The sequence below is a fragment of the Mytilus californianus genome, unplaced genomic scaffold (assembly GCF_021869535.1).
Source record: "Mytilus californianus isolate M0D057914Y unplaced genomic scaffold, xbMytCali1.0.p SCAF_4, whole genome shotgun sequence".
In the NCBI taxonomy this organism is placed as follows: domain Eukaryota; kingdom Metazoa; phylum Mollusca; class Bivalvia; order Mytilida; family Mytilidae; genus Mytilus; species Mytilus californianus.
The window spans coordinates 39,465,089-39,491,539 of NW_026262690.1; the positions used below are offsets into that span (position 1 = coordinate 39,465,089).

Here is a 26,451-nt window from a genome sequence, read left to right on the forward strand (position 1 = left end):
GTCGTAAAATGTGTTGTAAAATACCAGAGACATTTACACATATATGTCTCTGAAAATACGAATGAAATCTTAAAATTTTAACTTCTAATTTAGAAATTGACATAATAATTTTTACAATAACCTTCTGCAATACAAAAAAAAATTGGTTGAAATTGTGATAAAAGGTACTTAGTCTGCATCGATGCTTTTCCCCTTTAATATCATGCCATTACATGGGAGGTAAATCTTCTTGTTTCTATTCGGGTCCATTTTTGGAAATAAAGTTACTTCCCTTATTTTAAGCATCTTGACGACAGTGACACATGTCCTTAAAACCAAATCCAGTTAATTGTTATTCTTATAAAGATTTGAATTAAAATTAAATGTTATGCAAATCCCAATTATTTTTTTCATATAATTAGTAGATATTAATCGACAAAATGCGAATAAATACGAAACTTCTCCATTTTCATTGTTGTTATGGAGATTTTAGCTTGATCACGTGGTTAGCACATTGAACAATAGTGACAGGGAAATAGTGTCACTGTGAAACAGTAGTGTGGATTGTAAACAGAAGCAAGATGCATCGGAGTTATAACTCAATTTTACCTACTCATAATAGGCTTCTTCAAAAGAAATGGGATGATACCTACTACAATGAACACAGACAAAAGGTAAACTTTCAAGCTATATGAACAGTTCTTATAGGTTACGCCATCTGGAAGTAAAAAACTAGTCTAATTACACTGAGTACACTACGTACTGCTTTGTCCTTTTTACCGACATGAACCAAATTTTGTGATATGTACTGAATAATGGGAGAATATACACCGAGGGGATTCCGCATAATTTATATATCAAGACAATTTAGTCAAAAAGTTGTAAAGTTGTTATATACATTGTACAGCCACATTTCTATGAATTTACTGCTGATAAGAAACTTGTCTTTATTGTTGACTGAATATTGACCTTTTTAGATACCTTTTAAAATTATGTTCCTTTGTTGCATTCTCATTGATGTCTTTGTATCTATACATAGATATAATTAAGAAGATGTGGTATGAGTGCCAATGAGACAACTCTCCATCCAAGTCAAATTTATAAAAGTAAACTATTATAGGTCACAGTACGGTCTTCAACACAGAGCCTTGGCTCACACCAAACAGTAAGCTATAAAGGGCCCCAAAAATTACTAGTGTAAAACCATTCAAACGGGAAAACCAACGGTCTAATCTATATAAAAAACGAGAAACACTTATGAACCACATCAACAAACGACAACTACTGAACATCAGATTCCTGACTTAGGACAGGTGCAAACAAATGCACCATACATATAAAAATAAAAAGATGTGGTATGATTGCCAATGAGAGAACTCTCCACCAGAGACCAATTGATATAGACATCAACAACTATACATGTAGGTCACTGTACAACCTTGAACAATGAGTTAAAATCATACCGCATAGTAAGCTATAACACTGGCCCCAAAATGACAAATGTTAAACATAATACAAAGGAAAAAACTAACAGCCTGATTTATGTACAAAACAATAAATGAAAAACAAATCTGATTTACAGCAACAAACGAAAACCACTGAAATAACAGGCTCCTGACTTGGGACAGGCACATACAGAATGTGGCAGGGTTAAACATGTTTGCTGTATATTCTTTTATTCATATACATTTTTGTAATTTATTTTAAAAATCCTGGTCTATCACAAAAGTTAAAGAAATCAAAGCTGACCCTAGGCCTACTTCCATGAAACATGGTTAAAATGTTGCTTAATGAAATATTTGACAAAAAATCTGCTCATCAAACATTTGAAAATATAAAATTCTTCTACTATAAATAGTTGAGTATTTTTACACCATAATTTTAATTGCCAGACAGGTTTAATTTGTACGTTTTACAGTTTTACAAGCCAACAATACACCTTTACATGCATGAGTTATATTAATTCATAAAATCATTCTGCAATTTTACTTAAAGAAAAAGGTACATTTTAGGACCTATTTTGCCCTGTAAATTTACCAAACAAAAAATTCAGTGTTATTCCATTACTGTCAATTTACTGATCATATGATAAACTTCAGAAGAAAGGCTTTCAGAAAATATAAATATTAACAGAATCTTGAAGATACAAATTAACTGTGAAGACATGCATGTAAGGAAGATTGTCCATTTTTTTTTTTGCAGAAATAGATTAATTTCCGGAATATTTCAGCTGAATTGACATAAGTCTAACCCAAAATCAATTTTGCTGAGAATGAATACTAAAAGTTGGGGGCATATTGTTTTACCCCCTTCTGTCCTTCCCATTATGGGTATATAGCTGTTCCAGATAACTCCTCCTACAGTTTGAATACTAACAAGTTTTCACTTTGCTGGCTGTTTGTACATATATTGAAGGTGTGCATGTGGTCAGGGTTTTGATTTTTATAGATATTTGCTCTTTTGGGAGATAGTTGAACTTTGTCATTTTTGGAGTATATACTTGCATACGAGGTTCATAGAGTTTCCGGATAACTCCTCCTACAGTGAACCATAGACCTATGTGCTCACATGCTCAACTTTGTTTGTTTTAAAATAACACTTTGCATCTGCAGGGGCATCATTTGTGTCTCCCAGACACAATTATATCTTAAAGAAAGTCCTACATTGACTTTGTTATACAGTTACTTCAGAGTGGAGTGAGGTGGCATCACTTTGTCTAGTTTTTACTTACTTTTTAGAAAAAAATTGCAATTAAAAATTTTAAAAGTTCTTTTGTTCAAATCACTCCACTTGCTCAAAAAAGTAAACAATGCTGCCATTCTTTATTTATAAACAGTTTATTAACTTTAATAGTAACAGTTTGTTTTCAGAGGTGTAATCATCCAAATAATTTGAATACTTTTAATTAATTTAACAAATAGAGCTTTGTTTATGTCAATCTCACTGGGGGAGAATGAACCTAAATGTTGACATCATGATTATATCCAATTTATCAAATTTATTGGAACAAGATCATACTTGCAATGTCAACCATGTTGGATAATTTACTTTTTAAATATCATTTAATCAGAATTACACTTTTTTTAATTTTCATTACATATACATGTATGATAATATTGATATTTACAACACGGTTCTAAACTTTTGTTTTTGTTCCTGAAGTGTTTAAGTTAACATTAACTTGCTGCAAAAAATAAAATATACTGGTTGCTGACAATCTATTATTGACTGCATTTGTACAAAATTATTTTCAGTATCTCTCTGCATTCTGGAATTCTGTACAAATAAGAGATTATGTATTTTATTATAAAGGTTCATCAAAAGGAATTGAAAAATATGGCCATGTTTACACCATAAAATCTACTATGAGTACATACAAACTGATGCATCTAGGAAAGTTTTAAGGCATGGCAGGACCTAGATATATACCTACCTACCTAGTCCTTATTATGCCCGGAGGCACATAGGGCAAGGACTAGATCTTTCCACTCATCTCTGTTCTGTGCTTTCTTTTCTATTTCGCCCCAGCTGATTCCATGTTCTTTCATTTCAGCTTCAACTGTTCTTCTCCAAGTTGTTTTGGGGCGTCCTTTCTTTCTTTTCCCCTCAGGTGTCCATCTTAGGGCAACTCTGGTCAAGTCCTCTGCTGGTCTTCTAAGAACATGGCCAATCCATCTCCATCTTTTTTGCGTCAATAAGGTCTCCATGCTGTTGGATCCTGTTGTTTCATGGAGGTCTTTGTTGGTGATCTTACGTGGCCAGAATATCCTTAAGATCTTTCTAAGGCAACCGTTGTGAAAACTGGAGAGCTTGTTGATGTCTTTTTCTGTCATTCTCCAGCATTCAGCCCCATATAGCAGCACTGCTAGTACACAACTGTTATATAGTCTTATTTTGGTGTTCTTACTGATGTTGCTTGACTTCCAGATGTGACTTAGTTTTAAAAATTCAGTTCTTGCTTTTCCTATTCTGGCTCTGATGTCTTTGTCTGCTCCTCCTTCAGATGTTACTATGCTGCCCAAGTAGGTGAAAGATGAAGTGCAATCCAGGTGTGTCCCGTTTAAATCTATTACAGGAGGCTCTGAGATGTTAAGAGGCATGACTTCTGATTTCTTGATGTTGATATTCAATCCAATCATACTTGCATTCTTTTGTAACTTAGTGGTTTTGTCTTGCATGTGTGTTTCTAGATGTGACAGTAAGGCCAGATCATCTGCATAGTCCAGATCTTCTAGGTAGTTAAAGAGAGCCCACCTGATGCCTGTGTTGTTAATGCTTATGGTGGATTTCATTACCCAATCGACAACTATTATGAATAGAAGGGAAGACATAACACAGCCTTGTCTAACTCCCGATTTTACTAGAAAACTGAATGTCTGATGAAGTTCCTACAGTGCATCTGAATTCTGTATAAAACATTTTGATAAGTTGTACCATTTTAGCGGGTATTCCATAGCTTCGTAAGATCTTCCATAAGCTTTCTCTGTGTATGCTGTCAAAGGCTTTTTCAAAGTCTATAAAGTTTATTATCAGTTGCCTCTGCCATTCTGTGCACTGTTCTATAATGTTTCGTAGCACAAATATGTGGTCACAACAACTCTTTCCTTTTCTAAAGCCTGCCTGTTCTTTTCTGAGTTTGTTGTCAAATGCTGTTTTAATTCTATCTATTAATATTTTGCTGAAAATTTTACTTGGGATTGGTAATAAGGTGATTCCTCTCCAGTTATTACAGTTTGTGAGATCGCCTTTCTTAGCCAGTCTTATGATGTTACCTTCTGACCAGTTTTTAGGTATTTTGATATTTTGCCAAATATTTTTGAATGGTGTGTGCAGAATGTTTGCTGTTAAGGCTGGATCTGACTTGAATAGTTCTGCTGATAGCTTATCATTTCCGGGGGCTTTATTGTTTTTAAGGCTCTTTACTGCTCTGATAATCTCTGATTTTGATGGAATTTCTATGTTTACTTCAAGGTCGTGTTCTGCGATGGGTATGTTTGCTGTTGTTTCTGGTTCTGGCCTATTTAGTACTTCTTTGAAATGTTCATTCCATCTACTCTCTTGTTCTCTTTCAGATGTTATTAGATTACCCTGTTTGTCTTTTACTGGCATGTTGGTGTTTCTTTTGTGGCCACAAAGTTTCTTTGTAATTTGATAAAGGTCGCCCATTCTTTGCTCTGAAGCAGCTTTTTCAGCCTCTAGAGCCATTCCTTCGATGAACTCTTTTTTATCTTTTCTAGTGGCTTTCTTAACTTCCTTATTGCAGTTGGAGTATTGACCCATTAGTCTATCTTTTAGTCTATCAGAGTGAGTGTTACATATCTTTTTCTTTAGCTCTTTTCTGTTGTCAATCAGATTCCATGTCTCTGGTTTGATCCATTCCTTGTGTTTTTGGCGTTTGAAACCCAAGATTTTTTCGCTGGTCTTTTTAAACAGATCTTCAACTTCTAGCCATTGCTCATCTACTGTTTCACTTTCTTCCATGTTGTTACTTTTACGTTGTTCTAATAGTTGAAAGCGGTTCTTCAGTTCTAATTTGAAGTCATGGTTGGTTTTCATGTGTCTGAGTTTTCCTGTGTCAAATCTCTGTACCCTGCAAGGTTCTGATGCTCTCATAAGTTTGAGTTTGATGTTTGCTGTGACAAGATGATGGTCACTTCCTACATCAGCGCCTCGCCTTACTCTCACATCTTGTAAGGATCTCCTCCATTTACCGTTAATTGCTATGTGGTCTACCTGATTTTTATCTCTGCCTCCAGGTGATACCCAAGTCAGCTTATGGACCTCCTTGTGTCGGAACAATGTTCCACCTATTACAAGATTGTTCAGTCCACAGAAGTCTACTAGATGTTCTCCGTTTTCGTTCATGATTCCACAGCCATGTTTCCCCATTATTCTCTCAAAACCACTGTTATCCTGTCCCACTTTAGCATTAAAATCTCCCATGATGATTGTTAGGTCTTTTTTGGGGATTTTCTCTATCTCAGCTTGGAGCATTTCGTAGAATTCCATCTTTATTTCTTTATCAGCTTCATTTGTTGGGGAATAGACTTGGATGATTGATGTCTTTATAGGTTTTGTATTTAGTCTTGCTGTTATTATTCTTTCATTGACTGGATTGTACTCAATGAGTGATTTAGATGCTGATTTGTTGAGGATGATGGCAACTCCTCCCTGGTGTTTGTCATCTTTTCTACCAGAGTATATGATTGTATCTCCTGTATTTGTCAAGTTTTTTCCAAACCCTGTCCATCTGCATTCACTTATACCTAGTATGTGCAGCTTGTTTTCCTTCATTTCTCTTAACACTTGAGCTTGTTTTCCCGTCTCGTACATGGTACGGACATTCCAAAAGCCCAGTTTAAGTTTGGTTCTCGCATTCAGGATACTTTTCGTGTGACTAGCTTCCTGTTGGCTTTCACTAGTCCCATTCATATGCGCAGAATTCTGCTGGTATTCTGATGTTACGAGACGAGGTAAATTTTTTCTAATCCTTGTTTCCGTAATCAGATGCTGTTTTATGAGTAGGGGAGATTACCCCCTAGCTCAACCTCCAACCTGGTGGACCAGGGTTATTTGTTTATGGTTTTCCTTCCAATAGATAGATGCCTTCCAAGGCTTACGAGTGTGATCTACCCGTTGATTTTGATTTTAGAGTTTTCTTCTCTTAGGAAAATTGCTGTAACCTGGCTGCGACCCTCTCCTGGCCGACTATTTCACCCATAGTTGGGGCAAGGTTAATGAGTGCTAGGGCATGTCCACATACCAATGGGCCTACACACTGCATTTCTGGGGCCCTTGCTGCTCCGAGATCCCCAACAGATTCGCCTGATCTATGCAATCAGTTTCCGTGTGCTACCGCGGGGAGGCTACTGCTGAAGTCTTGATAATGCAGAGGCTATGTACTGGCAGGAAAGACTTACTCACTCGGCTTTCTTTTCGCAAAAAATATTGCTAGCCAGCGGCATAAGACATCCATAAGACATCCATAGGACAGTCCCATACACTAGACGCATATCATTACCCTGCGATGCACTACCATCACCAACAATAAAGTCTATCTTTCAGAAAATTAAAAATTACCAGGATTTTGATATGCATTTTTTCCAGTCTGCAGAAGATATCAAAATAAACACACATGAGTTTCATTTGATACGTCCACTCAGTTTCATAGTTTGAATCACCTATTGTTTGCAGATGTCTATTGTCAATTTAAATCACTACTCACAACATTTATTATTTGAAGGGATCTTCTCAAACCTCTTTCCCAACTTAGTTTATTTTGGTATCTTCTGCAGGTTCATGAAAAACAAAATGAATAGCAAAATCCAGAAAAGTTTATAATTTTCTGAAACATAAAATGCATTTAAAATTTAATTATCTAGTTCCTGCCATGCCTTAAAACTTTTCAAGGTGCACAGGTTTGTCTGTACTCAGAGTAAAATTTGTGGTGTAAATATGGCCATATCAGCCAAAAGGTTATGATGAACCTTAATTGACCAAGTATTTCAGTTGAACCAGAACATTATATGTTATTTTTTTCCCTTTTTGTGGGTTTATTATTTTTGTAACAGTTATGACAACTCATTTGCTAATATAAAAATAAGGAGATGTGGTATGATTGTCAATAAGACAACTATCTGCCAGAGTTCAAATGATGTGGATATTAGCAATTTTAGGTCACCGTACATACAGCCTTTAATAGTGAGAAAAACTCATACGGTATTGTCAGCCATAAAAAGCCCAACAAGAAAAATGTGAAATAATACCAAACAAGAAAACTAAAGGCCTTACCATACAACTTACATAGAATGAATATGACAGACATGAACCAACAACAACCACTGAATTATCGGCTCCTGGCTTTGGACAGGCTCTTAAAGAACATAGCTGGGTTTGATATGTTTTTGAGCGCTCCCCCTTAAACTGAGACAGTGGTGTAACGACACAACATAAGAACAAACTGTACCATAAAAATCATTTACAAATGGCTAAACTCTCAATAGATTGTTACAAAGCTAAAAAAAAAAAACTAACATAAAGCAATGGATGCAAAGCACAATCTAAAATCTAAGAGTACTTGCAGTTACTGAACGGTAGTTTAAAGCCAATCACAACTTTAAAATAAATCATGCTCTTCCATGTTTGTTCTTTTTTAAATTGACATGAAATAATCACAAAATGTAATTCACTTCATGTTTTTATGCCTCCCCAACAAAAATGTTGAGGGGCATATTAATTTACCCCTGTCTGTCTGTCCGTCCGGATTAGGATAAATTGTTTGTCCGGCTGTCTCCTCCTACAGTTTTGGAGGTATAACTTTAATATTTTGTAGGATGTTCATACACATAATGAAGGTGTGCATGGCCACAGGATTTTGATTTTTTTTCAAATATTCTGAAAATGACAGGTAGTTGGACTTGGTCATTTTTTTAGTCAGGCAGGAGCATCATTTGTGTCTTACAGACAAGAGTTACAATTTCAAGTTGTATGCCAACATCACTGTTTGTCAAATCTAAAATATGTGGAACTATACTCATGCATGTGGCAGAGCAGAAAGGGGGGGCATTGTCCATATCTAGTTTTATTTGTAAATTTCACTATAGGTGATGTAAATTACTTATAAACTGTAAATGAATGTAATATTCTCACCAAGCTTATTCTAATTTACATATTGTTTTTAGGTTTATACAGCAAAACCAATGGTTGACACAAGAGCTCCACCAACATATATGCATCTTCATTTGAAACTTAAAAAGCTTCAGGTATGTACAAAGGAAATAGAAAATAATGTACCAGTTTGATCACTAAACAAAAATTGGTAATTTTGTTACTTCATATTAATAAGATGATACATCAAAACTTTGTAAGACTCCAGAACTGAAACTCAAACTGAAGTTATTTCTGTAGAAAACGTTCCAAAAAACTTTAAAAGTTGAACATTAATTTTTGCATTACGAAGTATGCATTATTTAATTTAAATGTAAATTACCAGCCAAAATTATATGAAATGCAATTTCGAAAATGAATAAACTACACATTACTCCAAACCCTGCATGTTAATACAAGCAATTTCAAGTTTTCACAAGTCATCCCTTTTTTTTGGAAAATTCACAAGTAATTCGTTGCTTTTAACTTGCAAAATTATGATTATGTCTGAAACCAACTGAACCATGCTGTAATTTTCTGCTGTAATTGATATAATGGGAAACAGATTACAAGAATGTACTTGTAGTTTAGACTTTTCATTATAAAACTTTTAATTGATTCACGCCACATACATTTCTTGTTATTTATCATGTTGAAGGATTTTGTTTGCATTATTAATTTTATGCTAAAGATTTATGTTGTTTTTTCTATAGTACGAACTACAGATATAAGCCTTAAAATTGATTTAAGCTGAATATTTTAATCCATATTGATAACTGATAGTGATTTCACTTAATTTATTTTCTTGCTGTATATATAATATAATCCTATAGAAAGCAAATCAGCTGAAAATTCAGTTTTAAAAGATGTTTTAAGCTGTGAATAATGAGCTTTTTCATCTTTGATTGGAGTTTTCAATTCTGTTAGTTAATCAATATATTTAAACATCTATGAAATAAAAATGAAATGTAAGGTATAGATAATTTCTGACATATGATTTTTTAAAAAGAAGTTTTATTCGTCAGTATCAATTTTTTGTGGTTTAAGCAAAAGTTACATGTTCGTGGGTTCTTAAATTCATTGATTTTAGCTTTTTGGAAAAAAACGAGTGAAGAATTTGAAGCCATCAGAAACAAAGATTCTTTAAAATAACCATATGTTGTTTTGTAATGATTTGTGGGACATTGCAAAATAAGGTTTTCATTTTCACTTACTTATTCATCTTTCATTACTCAACATTCTTCAATTTTTGTCTAGCCTGCGACAAAAGTCGCAGTATGCGAGACATAGGTATTACTATCCCGTGTCGACGTAAACTATTTATATAAAGCTTTATATTGCAGAAGGTAGAAGACCTGGATCTTCATATCTTGTATGCAGATACCTTATGTTACGATGTTTCAGTCTGTCATATGTCCAATGTCCTTGACCTCATTTTCATGGTTCATTGGTCAATGTTAAAATTTGTGTTTTGGTCTGTTTTTCAAGTACTATAAGCAATAGGTCAACTATATTTGATGTATGGAATGATTGTAAGGTGTATATGTCTGTCTGGCAGGTATCATCTGACCTTGATCTCATTTTCATGGTTCATAGGTTAATGTTAAGTTTTTTGTTGTTTGGTCTGTTTTTCAATTATCATAAGCAAAAGGTCAAATATATTTTGTTTATAAAAAAATTGTTAGGTGTATATGTCTGTCTGACAGCATTTATCTGACCTGAGTTTCTGTGATGCTTTTAAAGTTAAACCTTTATTCTTAAGATTTTCAAAATAAAATCAATGGTCAGTAAAGCAGGCGAGACTTTACAGTGTGTGAACTCTTGTTTGATTGAATAACTGCTTTTAGACTGATTCATCTTTGCTTACAAATTGACTTGCAAGGAAATTGCAAAGTTAATATTTTAATTGTTGCACAGGTGTAATCAGAAGTGATGACACTAATTAACCCAAGATCAAATCATCAACAGATTAACGATCATCAAAGGTGTTAATTGGGCCATAAACATGTCACTTAAAGAAAATGGTTACATAAAATATACTACAAATATACTTAAAAGCAAACTAAATATTATTGTTTTATACATATACACAATCATGGATCTACAATCTGTCGATACCTGTATCTTGGCATTGCACAAGGTCATGTTTTTCTCTGACTGTTTATGACGTCTTTACACTATAAATCCATTGGATGTTGGATGTGTACGGATTGATAATTTAATCTTAGATGCATGATTTTTTTTATTAGTTGTTAGTGGCTTTGAACTAGCTGTTAGTAACTGCGAGTACTCTCAGATCTGTACTTAGTGTCTTTTTGTTGTTTGGATGTACAAGTACCTGGCCACGTCCACTTGTATTTGAATGTAGTATTTGTATTTTTATCCATCTGATGAGTTAAGCATCTTTCAACTGATTTTTATAGTTCGTTCTTATGTTGTACTGTTACACCACTGTCCCAGATTAGGGGGAGGGTTGGGATCCTGCTAGCATGTTAAACCCCGCCACATTCCGTATGTATGTGCCTGTCCCAAGTCAAGAGCCTGTAATTCAGTGGTTGTCGTTTGTTTATGTGTTACATATTTGTTTTTCGTTCATTTTCTGTACATAAATTAGGCCGTTAGTTTTCTCGTTTGAATTGTTTTACATTGTCATTTCGGGGCCTTTTATAGCTGACTGTGCGGTATGTGCTTTGCTCATTGTTGAAGGCCGTACGGTGACCTATAGTTGTTAATTTATGTGTCATTTGGTCTCTTTTGGAGAGTTGTCTCATTGGCAATCATACCACATCTTCTTTTTTATATTTGAATTGTAGAATTAATTCTTATGAATTAAAAAAACAAGCCCAATATGAAATTACCATTTCTTTTTATAATTTGTACAGGGTTTTTGTACAAGTTATCAGTATTTTGACACACATCTTTCACCATGTGATACAAGTTTACCTTCAATAATTATCCAGTTCGGTGTTTTACTCACAAATTTATATACTTCAACCTAACATTAAGCACTGTCCTCTATGTCACAAAACTACAAATAAGGACACATCATTGGTTTAGATTATATTATTTTTATTTTTTTACTTATACCAAATTCTATGTCTTCAAAATATATTTTAGTGTTTTTGTATAAACTTTTTGTCATATAGATATATATTAAAAAAAATGAATGTTCAAACCATCAAAGAAACCAGTAAACTAGAATGCTAAAGGGTAATATTTAAGTAAATGAGAATCTATATTTTATTATTTTTGATAAGGTCTTACCAAAACAAAAGAAATTATAGAAATATGCCTGTGGATATATACTCCCTTTCTTATCTTGGTATCTGGGAACATCACTTGAGTAAATTCTGTAAATTATCAAAGTATCGCTTGGTGTTTTTGTTATTAAAATCACCAATATCCTAATATATTGATTGATATTAGTCGATAATTCTATACAAATTATTCCATTTCAATGAACAAATACTTATTTTGTTTTAAAAATATATGAATTCCTTCTAAAACATTTTCAATTTAAGAAAATTAAAATTGACCTATCTTTTTAAAATGGCCATAAAATAAGCCACCTTTGTAAGTATAAAGATTTATAAGTTCATACAGGACATTTATTATCATGTGAATGGTTGAAGTCTTTGATGAATAAGTTATTACTGAAGTGGTAAGGCATTTCTAAAGAAGAGCTAGTTAAAGTGGGCATATAAAACTACATACCCTTTTTCTTATGTCTTAAAAGTATTTATAGTCTCAAGTTTGTTTAATTTAAGGTATGATCTAACTGTATGATAAAAAAATTCAAACATTTAACCCAAGCTTTATATATATATATACATATATAATTAACATTTAATTAGGCAGGCCTTTTAAATACATAAACTTGGAAATTACATAAAAGACAAAGTTTTATGTGAAAGCTAGAACTGTAATTAATTCATCTACACCACCTGGCTTGTGATGATTGTCAGTACTGCCTGTACTATTTAGAAGCATTGAATTTTTAGGAATTTGGACTGGTTTTATTTTTGTTTTATGATACATGGACTTGTATTGGTTGTGTTGTTTTGTTGCCAGAGCTTTTCTTGTTGTTCTCTTTACAAGTCCTTACTGATATTGCAGATTTTGCATTGAAGATTGCATTTATGATTTTTTTTAGATGTAATGTAATCAAAATGCCAAGGCTTTAAATTTTAACTTTTTTTTATTTGAAAATTTTGTGTATAGACCGTTTCCCTTCAGACTGAATTCTATATGAAAAAATAAGAAACAACAGATGGTTTTATGTTCATTGTGTTTCTGCAAGTTCATATATGCTAACCAATATCAGCAAAAATTTTCTTCATATATAGTTTACTTGTAATCCGTTGTTGATAACTTAGAAATATATGAATGGGTTATGATTTTGTCATGAAATATATAAATGGGTAATTGTGATTTTCACAAGACTTCAATAGAGGATTTTTTTTTTTTAAATCCCAGCTTAATGCCTGTACCCAAAATCCCATTTTGAGACCCACTTTGTGATAGAAATTTGCCTATGGATTTGTTGGTGTTAACATGAATAGTCTTCTCTTCCTGCATTTATCATATATTTTTTTGCATCTGTATAAAATATTTATTCAGCTATTGATTTAGCCTCCCTACGTAGTGTTCTCTATATATATTGCTTCCTAAAAGATGGAATTCATCATTCATCAATAGGGGGTATTATATGAAGTCAATAGCTGAGCATGGTTATTTAAATGTGATTACAGAAGTTTGAATACATGGTTGAATCTATCCAGAGAATACCTTTACCTGCATGGTGATAGGAAATTCATTGTCAATGCTTCATGTTGTGATCAATATCAATATCGGATATTAAAGCAACTTCAAAAATGCTCTCTTTGCTTGATAAAACTGATAATCAGTATTTGATCATGCTTGATGGGAAATGATATTTAATTAATATAAGACAGATAATGTACCCTTTAATCAACCAGTAATTCAATATTTTTACATTTATGTCCGAATGTATATGATATGTTTTGTTTAAATTAGTCAAATTAAAATAGTTTTCACACAAATTCAAAATATTATGAGTTATGTCCCCTTATTCTTTTTAGTTTGTGTGGTTTCTGAGTTGAACATTTTTTTAGGTTACAGCTGATAAACCTTGATCTGGATTATATATCTCTATCAGGCTATAACACATATCTTCCTTGGCATTCTTTATACTTTGCAGACTGTGATTATGGAGAAGCACTGTTGAATATAATTTTGGAATAAATTTTTACTTTTATTATGAAAAACATCACGTAAAAAACCATGATTAAGTTAAAATTTTGTACACAGAAATATTCAGATATGTTTCTTTATTATACATGTAAAGCTTTAGATTGCACCTCCAAGTTTACTATTGCAGAAATTGAAAATTTTATTTGAAAGTGTCAAAGTGAGATAACATTTTATAGCTCAAAGGAGTAAATATAGCCCAATTAAGATATATAAGCTCAAACTGTAGAAATACCGGACCTGTTTATAGAAAAAAATATTGCATAGAACCTGTATGATTCCAGTCAATATGTATCAGACTGTAAAAAGTTACTTAAATGTCCATACATTAGTTGAATATATATAGATTTTTATGCCATTAGTGCTCATTTTATTATAACAGTTGATGGTTTATTAAAAGGATGCATTGAAAATTTTAAATTGCCAATTGCTTTCAAAAATTATTCACTAGACAGTTGAGTATAGTTTGATTGAGATTTAAGTTTGAATACAAAAGTAAAATGGTATATATATTATGACTTGCTCTCACAAAACTGTCTTAAATAAGTAAATACTTGAAATGATTATTGCGCACTATATTTATTGATAAATTTTAAGTACAATACACACTGTGTTTAAAGTTGAAAAATTGGGGTTTTAAATTTTCATTTGAAAAGGTAATGAAATGGTCATTAATTCTGTAGAGGAACTAAGTATAAGGTATACACTGTCGATCTTTACATTGAATTTCTTTACCTAGTTACCTGATACAAATGTTTTGATATAACATTTCATTATTTTAAACACTCTTTAAACAGTATTAAGACATACATTGTTTAAAGTAAACTTTCTGTTGGTATATATGTATAATTAATGCCATTAAATTACAAAAAAAGTTTTTTTTTTCAATTAATACACAATTTAAATCATTTTGGTAACAAAATGACAGGAGTAAGTTACACCACACCAGATTAAACTGTACCAACCACTGTTTGTGTTTGTTTGTTTAGGATTTTTGGTTTATACAGTTGTGAGACAATATAATGCTAGAATAAAGTATGATCAAAGATACAATTAAAAACACTTAGTCAAGCCAATACAAGCAAGAGCTAAGTTTTGGCACTGTCAGAAGAAATTCCTGCCACTCCACCTCAGATGTGCTGGAATGAAATATGTATTAAGACTATTCATTTCTCTTTACATGCTAATCCATACTTATTTCTGACCAAATAATATGATATATAAATTGAAATGTGTATAAGAATATAATACAAAATGTGTATTTTACTTATTGATCTCCACCCATTACTGGAAAGGGGGATGGACATTATTCAACCAACAATCAATCAATCGGGGAAGGGGTATGTATCGCATGCCATCAAAAAGAGTAACAGGCAAACCAATGGATGGATGGGTAGATGTGCTTGCAAATCATTTTATAAGCCTGTGATTTTTGTGAAAGTGCTTAATACATGACCAGCCGTGACCTTTTAATGTCTTGGTACAAATATATATAGACACAGTATTTTCAAGAAAACTATCATGCTATTATTTAACTGATTAAATTAAATGTAGGGGACTACTCAATCTGCTTGTATGGATATTTGAATGTTTGACCACAGGATTTAGAGTTTTAGTATGTTGAAAGTTTAAAAGATGATATTTCAATTTGTAAAAAAGATAAAATTTATTCTCATATTATATGTGCATGTATATGTTTTTTTGTGTCCATTTAGGAGACTCTGCTATCTTATTACTCTTTTGATTTGAATTTTTTGACACAGCCAGTTCTACCTTCAGCATATATAGTTTATTATGATTACTTTATATTTCTGTTCATATATGAATAATAATAATACTAATACAAACGGAAGACAAACTTCAAAGGAAATGTTGTTCTGATCTGTGGAAATAAGTGTTCAAAATCATCTGTTAAATGAGCCAATGGAAATACTATTTACTTATGGTTGAAAAACTGTTTTTGGAAAATTTTCAGAAAAGATTTGGTAATTCATCTTCATCAGGAATGCTCCAACCTAAAAATTTGAGAGCCAATGATGTAGAAATACTTGAATACTTGAAGAGTTGGAACCCTTGTTTCTTAATAATTTCTAAATTTATCAACAGAGAAATCGGAAAGAAAGAAAGGTAATATAATCATATAAGTGATTAAATAAATAATAAAAACTATGTTGAATTTATATTTTACTAAAATGATTGAAATATGTAATTTTCTTTTTTTCAGTTAGAAGAGGAAAGACTAGCCACAATAGAAAGAGATAATAGAATTTTACTAGAAAAAATGTCCTATATAATGAGAACTAGAGGAAGAGTTGATAATAGAAATAATTATGAATATAGAAGGTGAGATTCATTTAAGCCTTATAATTGTATCACTATATGTTTTCAAAACATTTATTAAAATATTGTCATTTAGTAAGTTGGATACTATTCATTTTAGTGTGCATGTATTATAAAATATTATATTTTATGAGATATAATGAGATATGCACCTTTTATCTGATTATTAATGTAAATGAAAATTACATATCCATCTGCTTTTTTTTACAGTTTAAATAGAGAAAAACGTCAACGAGAACTCTTACGATTGACGAGAGAGAACCAGTCAATATTAGGTAGAATTACCCAAAGGAAACCAGAATACAGTGCAGATTCATGGGCTAGACAATGGGAAGATGATCAGAAATTCATGGATAACATTTCTCATTTTCCTAAAAATTGGTGGTTAATGAAGGTAAGAAAGTGTGTCAAGAGTTACATTAGAACATTAAATAACAATCTTAAACAGGGTCCAATTTCACAAAAAGTTTTCATGATTTGATAGTGTGTAAGTCTGTTACATACTTGTAAGCAGACAAGGTAGGAACAGCTTAAAATTATTCTGGACATGGTATACACTTATATCAAAGGGGAAAAGTAACAAAACAGTGTGTTGTCGTAATGATGAAAACTAATATTATAAATAGTTCCATGAAAAACTTGATGCACTTTTATTTAAGTTTAAACAAAAAGCAAGCACCTGTAGTATTAATTTTTCCAAATAGTCTTTCCCTTTTACAATATGAATGGGCTTGATTTTTTATAAAGTTGTTTGTAATTTGAATTCATTACTTCAAAGTGATCAACTGGTGAAAAGTTTTAGTAGAGAAAGGTTGTTGTAAAATTTTTCTCTTATATTTTTGTATAAATATGAATGATGTCCTTGAGTGATGAAATGTTTTCTTATTTTAAATTTTCCATTACCAGGAGGATACAAATGTACAGAAAAAAGGTAAAAAGAAAGAAAAGTCAACAGTTGACACAAACGAAAAGGAAAAAGAAAAAGAAGATTCCAGACCTGGTTCAGCAGGATCAACAAAAGTAGTAGATGAAAATGAAGAACAAAAAACAAAAGCATGAGAGAGTGTATTGACATGAATGTAAATTGACATTAATTGAATGGATGAATGAATGATGGCATGTTATTTTTCATAAAGTATTCTAAGTTGTGTCAACTGATACGGCACTGACTTCAGTTGAGCTGTCTTTAACCATATATGGTTACATTAAATTTCATGTTTTAATGATTTAAGAATTTATAATAGTAAAATGTTCAACTTACTCATTACTTGTATAAATTATTTATGATATTCTGAAATTTCTAAAAGCTGGTTTGTTACATGTAAATTGTGTGTGAATAGAAATAGATCATTAATGGATGAAAACATCTGGAAATGAAATTTTCATAAATCATATATTAAGCTCATTATATGGATTTGCAGGGATAGACTACACTGTAATATTAAAATAGCACCAGGGTAAATAGATGTATATATTAGCAAAAGTGTAGAAATACTTCATCATATCTAATGCTCTTAAATAATTGGAATAAATAGAGCGCTTAATGTAAAAAAAGGAAATAGATAGTCTCCAATTGTATCATGATAAATTTATACAAGTGACTAACTGTTTTAATCAAGTTTATATTAAATAAACGTAGTTTAAATATTTTTTTTTAATTGTTTTAATTCTCTACAAAAGATATTTTCAACAATCATTGTCTCAAAAATCTCTATTACAATATCCAAAATTTCATGTTAGTGATCAATTTTGATCTTTATACCAAAGATAAAATCAATGCTTTATTGGAACAATTTGAAAAGTGCCTAAGAAGCAGATTTTCTGATTTTGTTTTTGCTTTTTACCAAAGTATTAAAATGTGGTCTTGGTGTTTGGAAGGTAGATTGCTATTAAAATGAAAATGACCAAAGTAACTAACTTTTTTACCATCTGTTTAAAGTTTGTATTTGTATTTATCTGAACTTTATGTTGTATACTAAATTAGTATTATTTTTGTGCTGTGATATTGTTGTCATCTTTGCTCATATTTATTGATGCTTTAGTTTATTAATTTGTTAGTTTATTGTAAATCAAACTGCTTAATTTTAAGCAAAAAAGGTATTTCTATTTGTCTTATGTTATTTTTACACTATTTTATTATGATAGATAATATATTATATATCTTAAATTATAAGCAAGATTTTATACACAAGCTTAGGGCGTTAATATACTGTCTTTATTTGTTCATGCATAGTAAAAAAAAATGAATTAACTCAAAAAGTTTAACATGTACCAAATATCAAAAGTACAAAATAATTGTCAAAAACAGGAAAATGTTTAAAGATACATTAAGTGAAAATGACTTGATATATTCATGACTTTATAGTACATGCAGTTTCCTATGGAAAATGATAGGTTGAACAAAGTTTTAAACAAAAAGTATATAATATTATCACAGGTTTCAGAATTTGTAGAATTTGACAATAGTTATACTTTTTAAACACTTATACATAAAAAAATAAAATAATATTTAGACTCTGACATTGTCTTTGGGAAATATGAAAAAAATATGAAATTTTGACTTTTTTATACCTTTTTTATTCTAAATATATTTGATTGAATATTGTTAATATATTATAGTATGTCATTGACTCGCAATTGTGATAAACTAACCCTAGCCATAAAAGAAAGATTTTTTTGTGAGTACATTTTTCTCTTCAAATTATCTTTGTGCAAAAATAAAAATAAATTTATATTGTGGAAATAAGTATTAACTCAGTAATTTTTTACAAAATATAATGACATATTTATAATTATACATATCATTCTCCAGTTATAACAGATTATTTGTGTCTATCTTCATTGTACGACATGTCCGATACTCAGTAATATGTATCGTGATATTGTCAACTGTATGATGTTTTAATACCTGTAACAACTCGAGGGTGTAGAATACTGCCAATACAGATGAACATATTGTTTGAAACCATTAAGCTTTGTTCACAACTCATATTTGGAATTTTGATTATGAAGAAATAGAACATAAAATAAGAAATTTTTGTAATCTTTCCTATGTATATTATTATGAACTTTCGTCTTTCAGAATATTTATTTTTCATGTGTAATCATATATATTGGGAAGTACTACAAAGACATGGAATGAATAAAGTATAAAATTAAAAACATTCAGCTGGTATGCAATGCTGTAGCCTATGTTTATCAATCCATATCTGTGTTTTATTCTTTCATGTTTGTCTTTATAAATTTTAATAAAAACACATTTTCTACATGTATTTTCCTCATTTTTTGTATTTTTCATTGCCATTTTGATAGAGTAAATTTGGTATTTATCTTTAAAAAATAACCTTGCATAATGTCAGTTCAAATCAAGCAACAAGATAATTCATCTTTTGTATTAGTCATGGGATCATGGGTTGAATGAAATACTAATGTAAATAAAAGAATAGTGTTCTAATATCCCTGGTGATGCATAAATTTTATCTGTCAAAGGGTAATAACTCTGATATAATTTTGTTTGGTTCTTTTTAACATTTTAATTATCTTTTAAAAAATGTAGGCATGAGATTGCTTAAAATTCAATAATTTTCCTTAAAATTTATATAATAAATTGCACAAAAATCTGAAAAAGATCAGGTGTGAGAGTGCTTACAAAGCAATTACATTTAAAAAGGACATTATATATAAGTTCTGTTAAAAATAATTGACGAGCACTGATTTTCAAGCTCGTCCATGAATTTGCTGATATTAATCTAGCAAAAATCGTACCTGTCAAAGTATAAATAAGAAGATGTGGTCTGAGTGCCAATGAGACTACTATCCATCCAAGTCACAATGTGTAAAAAGTAAACAATTATAGGTCAAAGTACAAAGTATTTACAAGACCAGACAGACAGTCATATTGACGGTGAATGCCTGGTATTTGTACAACAAAAAAATAAATAGAAAAACAAAGGATATGTGTATCCATCCTTTGTAACAAGCATTCTGAAAGTACATCTGAGTTACATCAGGACCCATTTTTTGTGAAAAATTGATGGACAGGAAAGAAACTTGTATTTGATCTGTAGCTTCTTATTTAAATACATGTCAGAATATATTATATTCTAAATAAAAAAAAAACCAGGTCATTATATTCACTAGCATCAACAAGGGAAGGAAAAAATAATTTTCATGAACTTTGTTTGAAGCTCAAAGGGCAAAAACATCCTAAAATTTAGTCAACAGGAGCAAACACTCTCTGCAATTTTGCCTTTAAAAGATGACTACATAGAAGTAACTAATGGAGAACTATCTATAAAAGAGTTTGCAGAATATCATTGATTTCTTGCTTGATATTATACCCACTCTAAAAGTGGGAGCTATATATTGCATTCACCTAGTCTGTCTGTTCGTAGAACAAGCATTTTTGTCACACCTTTCTCTGGTAATACTAAACAGAATGACTTTATATTTAATCAACAGCATAACAGTGATTAGTTGTAATATGTGAGTACTCTTTGGATATGTCCAGAATCTACATTTTGTATGCAAATACTTTGTATTTTTCCATGGGATGTGTACTGATTGATATTTTGTCTTGGATACATGTTATTTTGTCTTGGATACATGTTATTTTGTCCCCAGCATGACACATTGCAGAGGACATCTTGTTAGCACTCTTGTGTACAATTCTTTCAAGATTTTTATCAAATATATATCAGCAATGACTTGGACCAGTTCGAAAATCAGTGCAGATCAAATATTTTTAAAAGAGTTATGCCCCTTGGAAATATTAATTAAATGGAAAATTCATTGTATATGCTATCTGAAAGCCTGCATTTCTCTAAGATATTTGTGAAAAGTTCTATTTTTTTTTCATTTTTTGCCCTTGGATAGATAAAATATGTGCAACACGGGGGACATTGAAACTCTCTTCTTTTATTTATTAGTTTTTATTGGCTTGGAACTAGCTTTCAGTAACTGCGAGTATTCTTAGATTGGTACTCTGTGTCTTTATTGTTTTTGTGAGTTGTTTTTTGTGTTTTGTATGGATCTGATGATTGTTCTTATGTTGTGCTGTTACAACACAGTCCCAGGTTAAGGAAGGCATCCATAAACATGTTTGACCCTGCCACATTGTTTTTGTGTCCGTCTCAAAACAGAAGCCTGTAATTCTTGAAGGCTGTATAGTTGCTAACATCTACATCATTTGATCTTTGGTAGATAGTTGGTCATAGTGACAATCAAACCACAACTCCTTATTTCATATAAAAAAAATTATATGTTGAATGAACTTAAAATTTGGCTACACAGTTATCTCAAGTATGGCTAAACAGGATGATTTCATATTTAGTCAGCATGTTATCATTAATGAGTTGTAATGTGTGAGCCTTTTCTAGGCCTGTCAGACACCAACGCCCTGTTATCCGATACTTTGAATTACGAGTGCATGACAGGACATGGCATCATTTTTGTTTATAACTCTAATGGGCTTAAATTAGGCTGCTGGCTTTCTTTTGAATTGTTTCACAATTTGTCATGTCAGGGTTATTTATAGCTTATAATACGAAATTGGTTTTTCTCAGATCTGAAGGTAATCCAGTGCCCTAATGTTGTTTCATCCTCATCCTTAGGTCTCTGGTTGTGGCATTGGCAATCATACCACATATTGTTTTTATATTGATTCTGTGTGAAATTCATCAACCATAACAAAACTCTTAATTTTTTCTAAAATTCATACAGCATGTTGATTAAGAAAAATAAATGGGCTGGTATTTATACAAATTGAAAATTGGGGAAAAAAAATCATAAACTTTCAAAATTTTACAAGTCCAAGTGATAAAATAAAAAATTATCAACTAGGAAGAAACTCAAAGTTGATCTGTAATTTATATTAAGATCAGTACATACAAAAAAAATCAGCATAGTATTTCTGTTAAATCCTTATAAGAAAACTTGACTCTTGATTTTTTTTAGTACAAATAACATAACTATAAAAATTAGGGATGTCAATGAGTACTTGAGTATCGCTCGGTAGTACCGAGTATCGAATACCAAAATGATACTCGACTAATCGTCTTTATTTTTTTGGTTAGAATGTTGTTGCCTTCATAAAGATTTTTTTTATTTATTAAGAGAGCCTCCCTCGAGATTAAATATCAATCAAAATAATAATATGCTCGAATGCTTGCGTTTAATGCGCTATGAACAAGAGCACCTTTCCAAGGCCTGCACTTTAAGCAAATCGTGTCCTAGTCATTCTACCGAGGTGACCTCTGTACCGCCGGAGCAAATATTTTCATCAGTTAGTTACGTAAACAAGGTGGTAAAAAAATTGAATTGTCCCAGAAAAAGTTGACAAGATAATACTAAATAAGAACAAATTTGTTGCACCCTGTGTTGACCCTCAGATAATGGTTAAAGTCCTAATCATCACCGCTTTGTTGATCATAAATGTGTTTCTTTACGATTCCCAAATACTGTTGTTTTAGTAATCAATTTTCTATAGATATTTATTAATTAATTGATTAGATTATTGCCAGTACATGTAGTAAATGAGCTATTAATTATGGTATAAAATTCCTGGGACTATTATCTAGTCCAAGGTATTGATGTTGAGGGTTTTACGTCCATAAAACAACTCCCCACAATCCATAAATTGGGTTTAATTTTGTGTTTCCATTTAGAATATGTTTTTCCAAGCGAGTACTCTAGTATCGCTCGGTAAATCCAACGAGTACTCAATTAGTAAATCTTCACCGAGTTGACATCCCTAATAAAAATTAATCAACTGGAAAGGTACTCAGATTTGATTTGTAGGAATTTATAACATTATAGCCAAAGTCAGGTCATCTGTCAACTGCAAAGCAGAAAATTCAATATTTCAAATTTTCTACCGCCAAAGAAATTCATTGAGTGGTACTAGGTACATCAGGAATTTTAAAATTTAAAAAACACATCACAAGAAACTGTTAGGATACAAAAACAATACTTTTCATCTATGGAGATTATCTGTCTTACCCCTAGTTGGGAATTCATCACCTTATAAAAATGATACAGATTAATCTGGTCAAGTGATAAAAAATAAACATTGGTGCACCTTATCAAAAATTTGTAAGGGTTCCACGGAACCCAGTGTCTGGCCTACTCTTGCTGTTAATCACAGGCTCAACAAAAATGAGGAAAAAAATTAATAAAAATATTCCTCTCTATACTATCTTTTGATTGTAAGTAGCTTCTGTCCAAGTTTGGTAAAAATCCAGGATAGTTTATGAATCTAATAAATGTTTTAAAAACTTAAACTGCAGACTGTATGTAATGTTAACTGGAAGAAAAACTAAGTCCATTTATAAGTAAAATACAGAAAAAATGGAACAAAATTTTAACAAAATTTCCTTCTGAATACTATCTTATGATCATAAACAAGCTTCTTTCCAAGTTTGGTACAAATCCAAGATAGTTTAAGAAAGTTGTTAAAATTTTAAAAACTTTAACCACAGAGTGAATGTAATGTTAACTGGCAGAAAAACTAAGTCCATTTATAAGTAAAATACAAAAAAATGTAATTTTTTTTTTACAAAATTTACTTCTGGATACTATCTTATGATCATAAACAAGCTTCTTTCCAAGTTTGGTAGAAATCCAGGATAGTTTAAGAAAGTTGTTAAAATTTCAAAAACTTAAACCACAGAGTGAATGTAATGTTAACTGGCAGAAAAACTAAGTCCATTTATAAGTAAAATACAAAAAAATGTAATTTTTTTTTTACAAAATTTACTTCTGGATACTATCTTATGATCATAAACAAGCTTCTTTCCAAGTTTGGTACAAATCCAGGATAGTTGAAGAAAGTTATTAAAATTTCAAAAACTTTAACCACAGAGTGAATGTAATGTTTCCTGGCAGAAAAAACTAAGTCCATTTATAAGTAAAATACGGAAAAAATGGAATTTTTTTTTTACAAAATTTACTTTTGAAGATTATCTTATGATCATAAACAAGGTTCTGTCCAAGTTTGGTAGAAATCCAGGATGATTTAAGAAAGTTATTAAAATTTCAAAAACTTTAACCACAGAGTAAATATTTGTGGACGCTGCCGACAACGACAATGGAATGTAGGATCGCTATGTCTCGCTTATTCGACAAAAGTCGTAGGCTCGACAATAAAGGGAGAAAAAAATCTAGATTTTCAAGGTCTAAGGCTGACTTTATGGTAATGTTACGGGGCAATATAATGTTGTCTTTATCTATCCTGTACATTATAGGACAATTACTCGACTCTAGTTGATAAGAATATATATATTACAGTGGTGATTTTATTGAATTTCATATAGAACCAAAATCCATATCAAATGATGAAGGACCAGAAGGTGCACATAGTATTGTTTTCATAACAGTGTGGACGAGACCATTTTTTGGCGCGCTCAAGTCTCCAATTGACCAGGTTAAATTAGGTGAACGTTCTTCTGTAACGCCCACTTATCACGTCAAATTTATTATAGAAATTTAAACTGTAAGGTCACCAAAGGTTCTCAACTCCTGACTCAAATAATTCCAAAAACTATTACAGGAATAACCTTTGTGTTTTGATTAATATTGAATACTTAAACGTTCTTTACTTGCGTTTTTTATGTTTTGATCAACAATTTCATTTTATGTATTGAAATGTGTAACAAGTGGTTATCTAAATCCCCACTGAAGGGCCTCTGTCAGACTGTGTGAGTGTAAAATCATTGTTATAGATAGCCGACAACAAACAAGTTAAAGGTAAATGATTCAGTAGTATTAACAACAAATGTACTACGGTTGTCCACACTGTTACGGGAATACCTCTAAAATTAACCTTTCTGTCAAATTTGGTTGAGTAGTTTTCAGGAAATTATTTTGTTTTCTATTTGCAAAATATACAGTCATGCTACAACACTCAACAACATAAAAGAAATGCATTGATTTTCCTTAACTCTACTAGATGCCAAAAAAACATGTGTTCTTGCAAACAAATGAATTGCTCGAATGTTTTTTTAAATTACTAAAATCTATCAGCCATCAAAGGTGGACTTCATAGTATCTGTTAAGCTATGTATTCTAGGGTCAGTACAAATCAGATGTGGATACTAAATATATTCAAAAGATTTGTAAGATTACTTGAAACCTCTCCTCATGCAACATAAAAAAAAAAAAACATTTGACATCTACCCATACAAGTACATCTTCGCTTGCCAAGGATTACGATCCAGAGAGAGGATTGTAACCCTTGGCTAGCGAAGATGATACAAGTATAGCTCAATTGAAGCTTAACATATTAACCGATTGAAAGAATTTGTTCAATTTTTTTTTATAAGTAGTTTGTAAAGGGTTCTGTGGAACCACATGTCTCATCTGCTATTTCTGTTGTCAGCATAATGCTGACTAAATAAAAATCCAATAATCAGTAAAAATTGAATTATTTTGTAATCTGAAATTTTTTCAGATGTTGTTTCTAGATTTTGAAGAAGCTTGTCCACATTTCATAACATCCCACGAAGCTTTGACAAAGTTATAGATGTATAAAAAATTCCATTTATTGCTATTTTGTGTATTTTCTCTTTGATCTTTTTTTGTGAGAATTTTTCTTATCATGCTACTCCCTTGAGATAAAAAATTATTGTCAGAAAATAAGGGCTCACGTGCTGTTGTCAATGTAAACATCAACGACGTCATAGGCAGAATAGAGATCAACAGATTGTCAATGGTCTATCAAACTGGAGGATGTTTCTCTGTCACATCTAAGGAGTTAGTAGCTGAGGAAACACCCTCTCATTTGAAAAACCATCCACAATCTATAGTTATCAGTAAAAAATGAAAAAAAAAAAATATTTGAACATTTTGCTTCAAACATTATCTCTTAATCATAAAAAAAAAAACCTTCTTGCAAAGATTAAAAAAATATATATCTGAAGGTTTGAAAAAGCTGTTTATGATTTACAATTCTTTAACCACAGACTATTCAAATGTTAAGTGCAAAAAAACTAAGTTCTTTTATCAGTAAATCAATTAAAATATTTGCTAAACTTTGCTCTGGATACTACTGTCTTATGATCCTATATGCAAGTTTCTAAAAGTTCCTTGAATGTTTGACAAAGTTATTGATGTCTGAAATACTTTAAACTAAGACTATTAATGTTAGCTGCAAAATAAAAAAAAAACTGCAAAATAAAAAAAAAACTGAGTCCATTCATTTATCAGTAAAATATGGAA

General features: G+C 31.2%; 1 protein-coding gene and 1 long non-coding RNA gene across 2 annotated transcripts in view; both read left to right on the top strand.

Moving 5' to 3' along the window:
* LOC127738023 (uncharacterized) overlaps nucleotides 1-26,075 on the top strand; it is a 160,279-nt gene extending 134,204 nt beyond the window's left edge. Inside the window, exon 2 of the long non-coding RNA XR_007999918.1 lies at nucleotides 22,538-26,075. This is a non-coding gene — a long non-coding RNA (uncharacterized LOC127738023). The remainder of the gene's footprint in view (nucleotides 1-22,537) is intronic.
* LOC127738013 (sperm axonemal maintenance protein CFAP97D1-like) lies at nucleotides 467-19,508 on the top strand. The gene is made up of 5 exons (XM_052249022.1): nucleotides 467-653; nucleotides 8,661-8,741; nucleotides 16,121-16,239; nucleotides 16,447-16,630; nucleotides 17,143-19,508. Exons 1-5 carry the CDS (start codon nucleotides 561-563, stop codon nucleotides 17,293-17,295), a joined length of 630 nt encoding a protein of 209 aa, XP_052104982.1. The 5' UTR covers nucleotides 467-560; the 3' UTR covers nucleotides 17,296-19,508.
* Nucleotides 26,076-26,451: the final 376 nt, after the last annotated feature.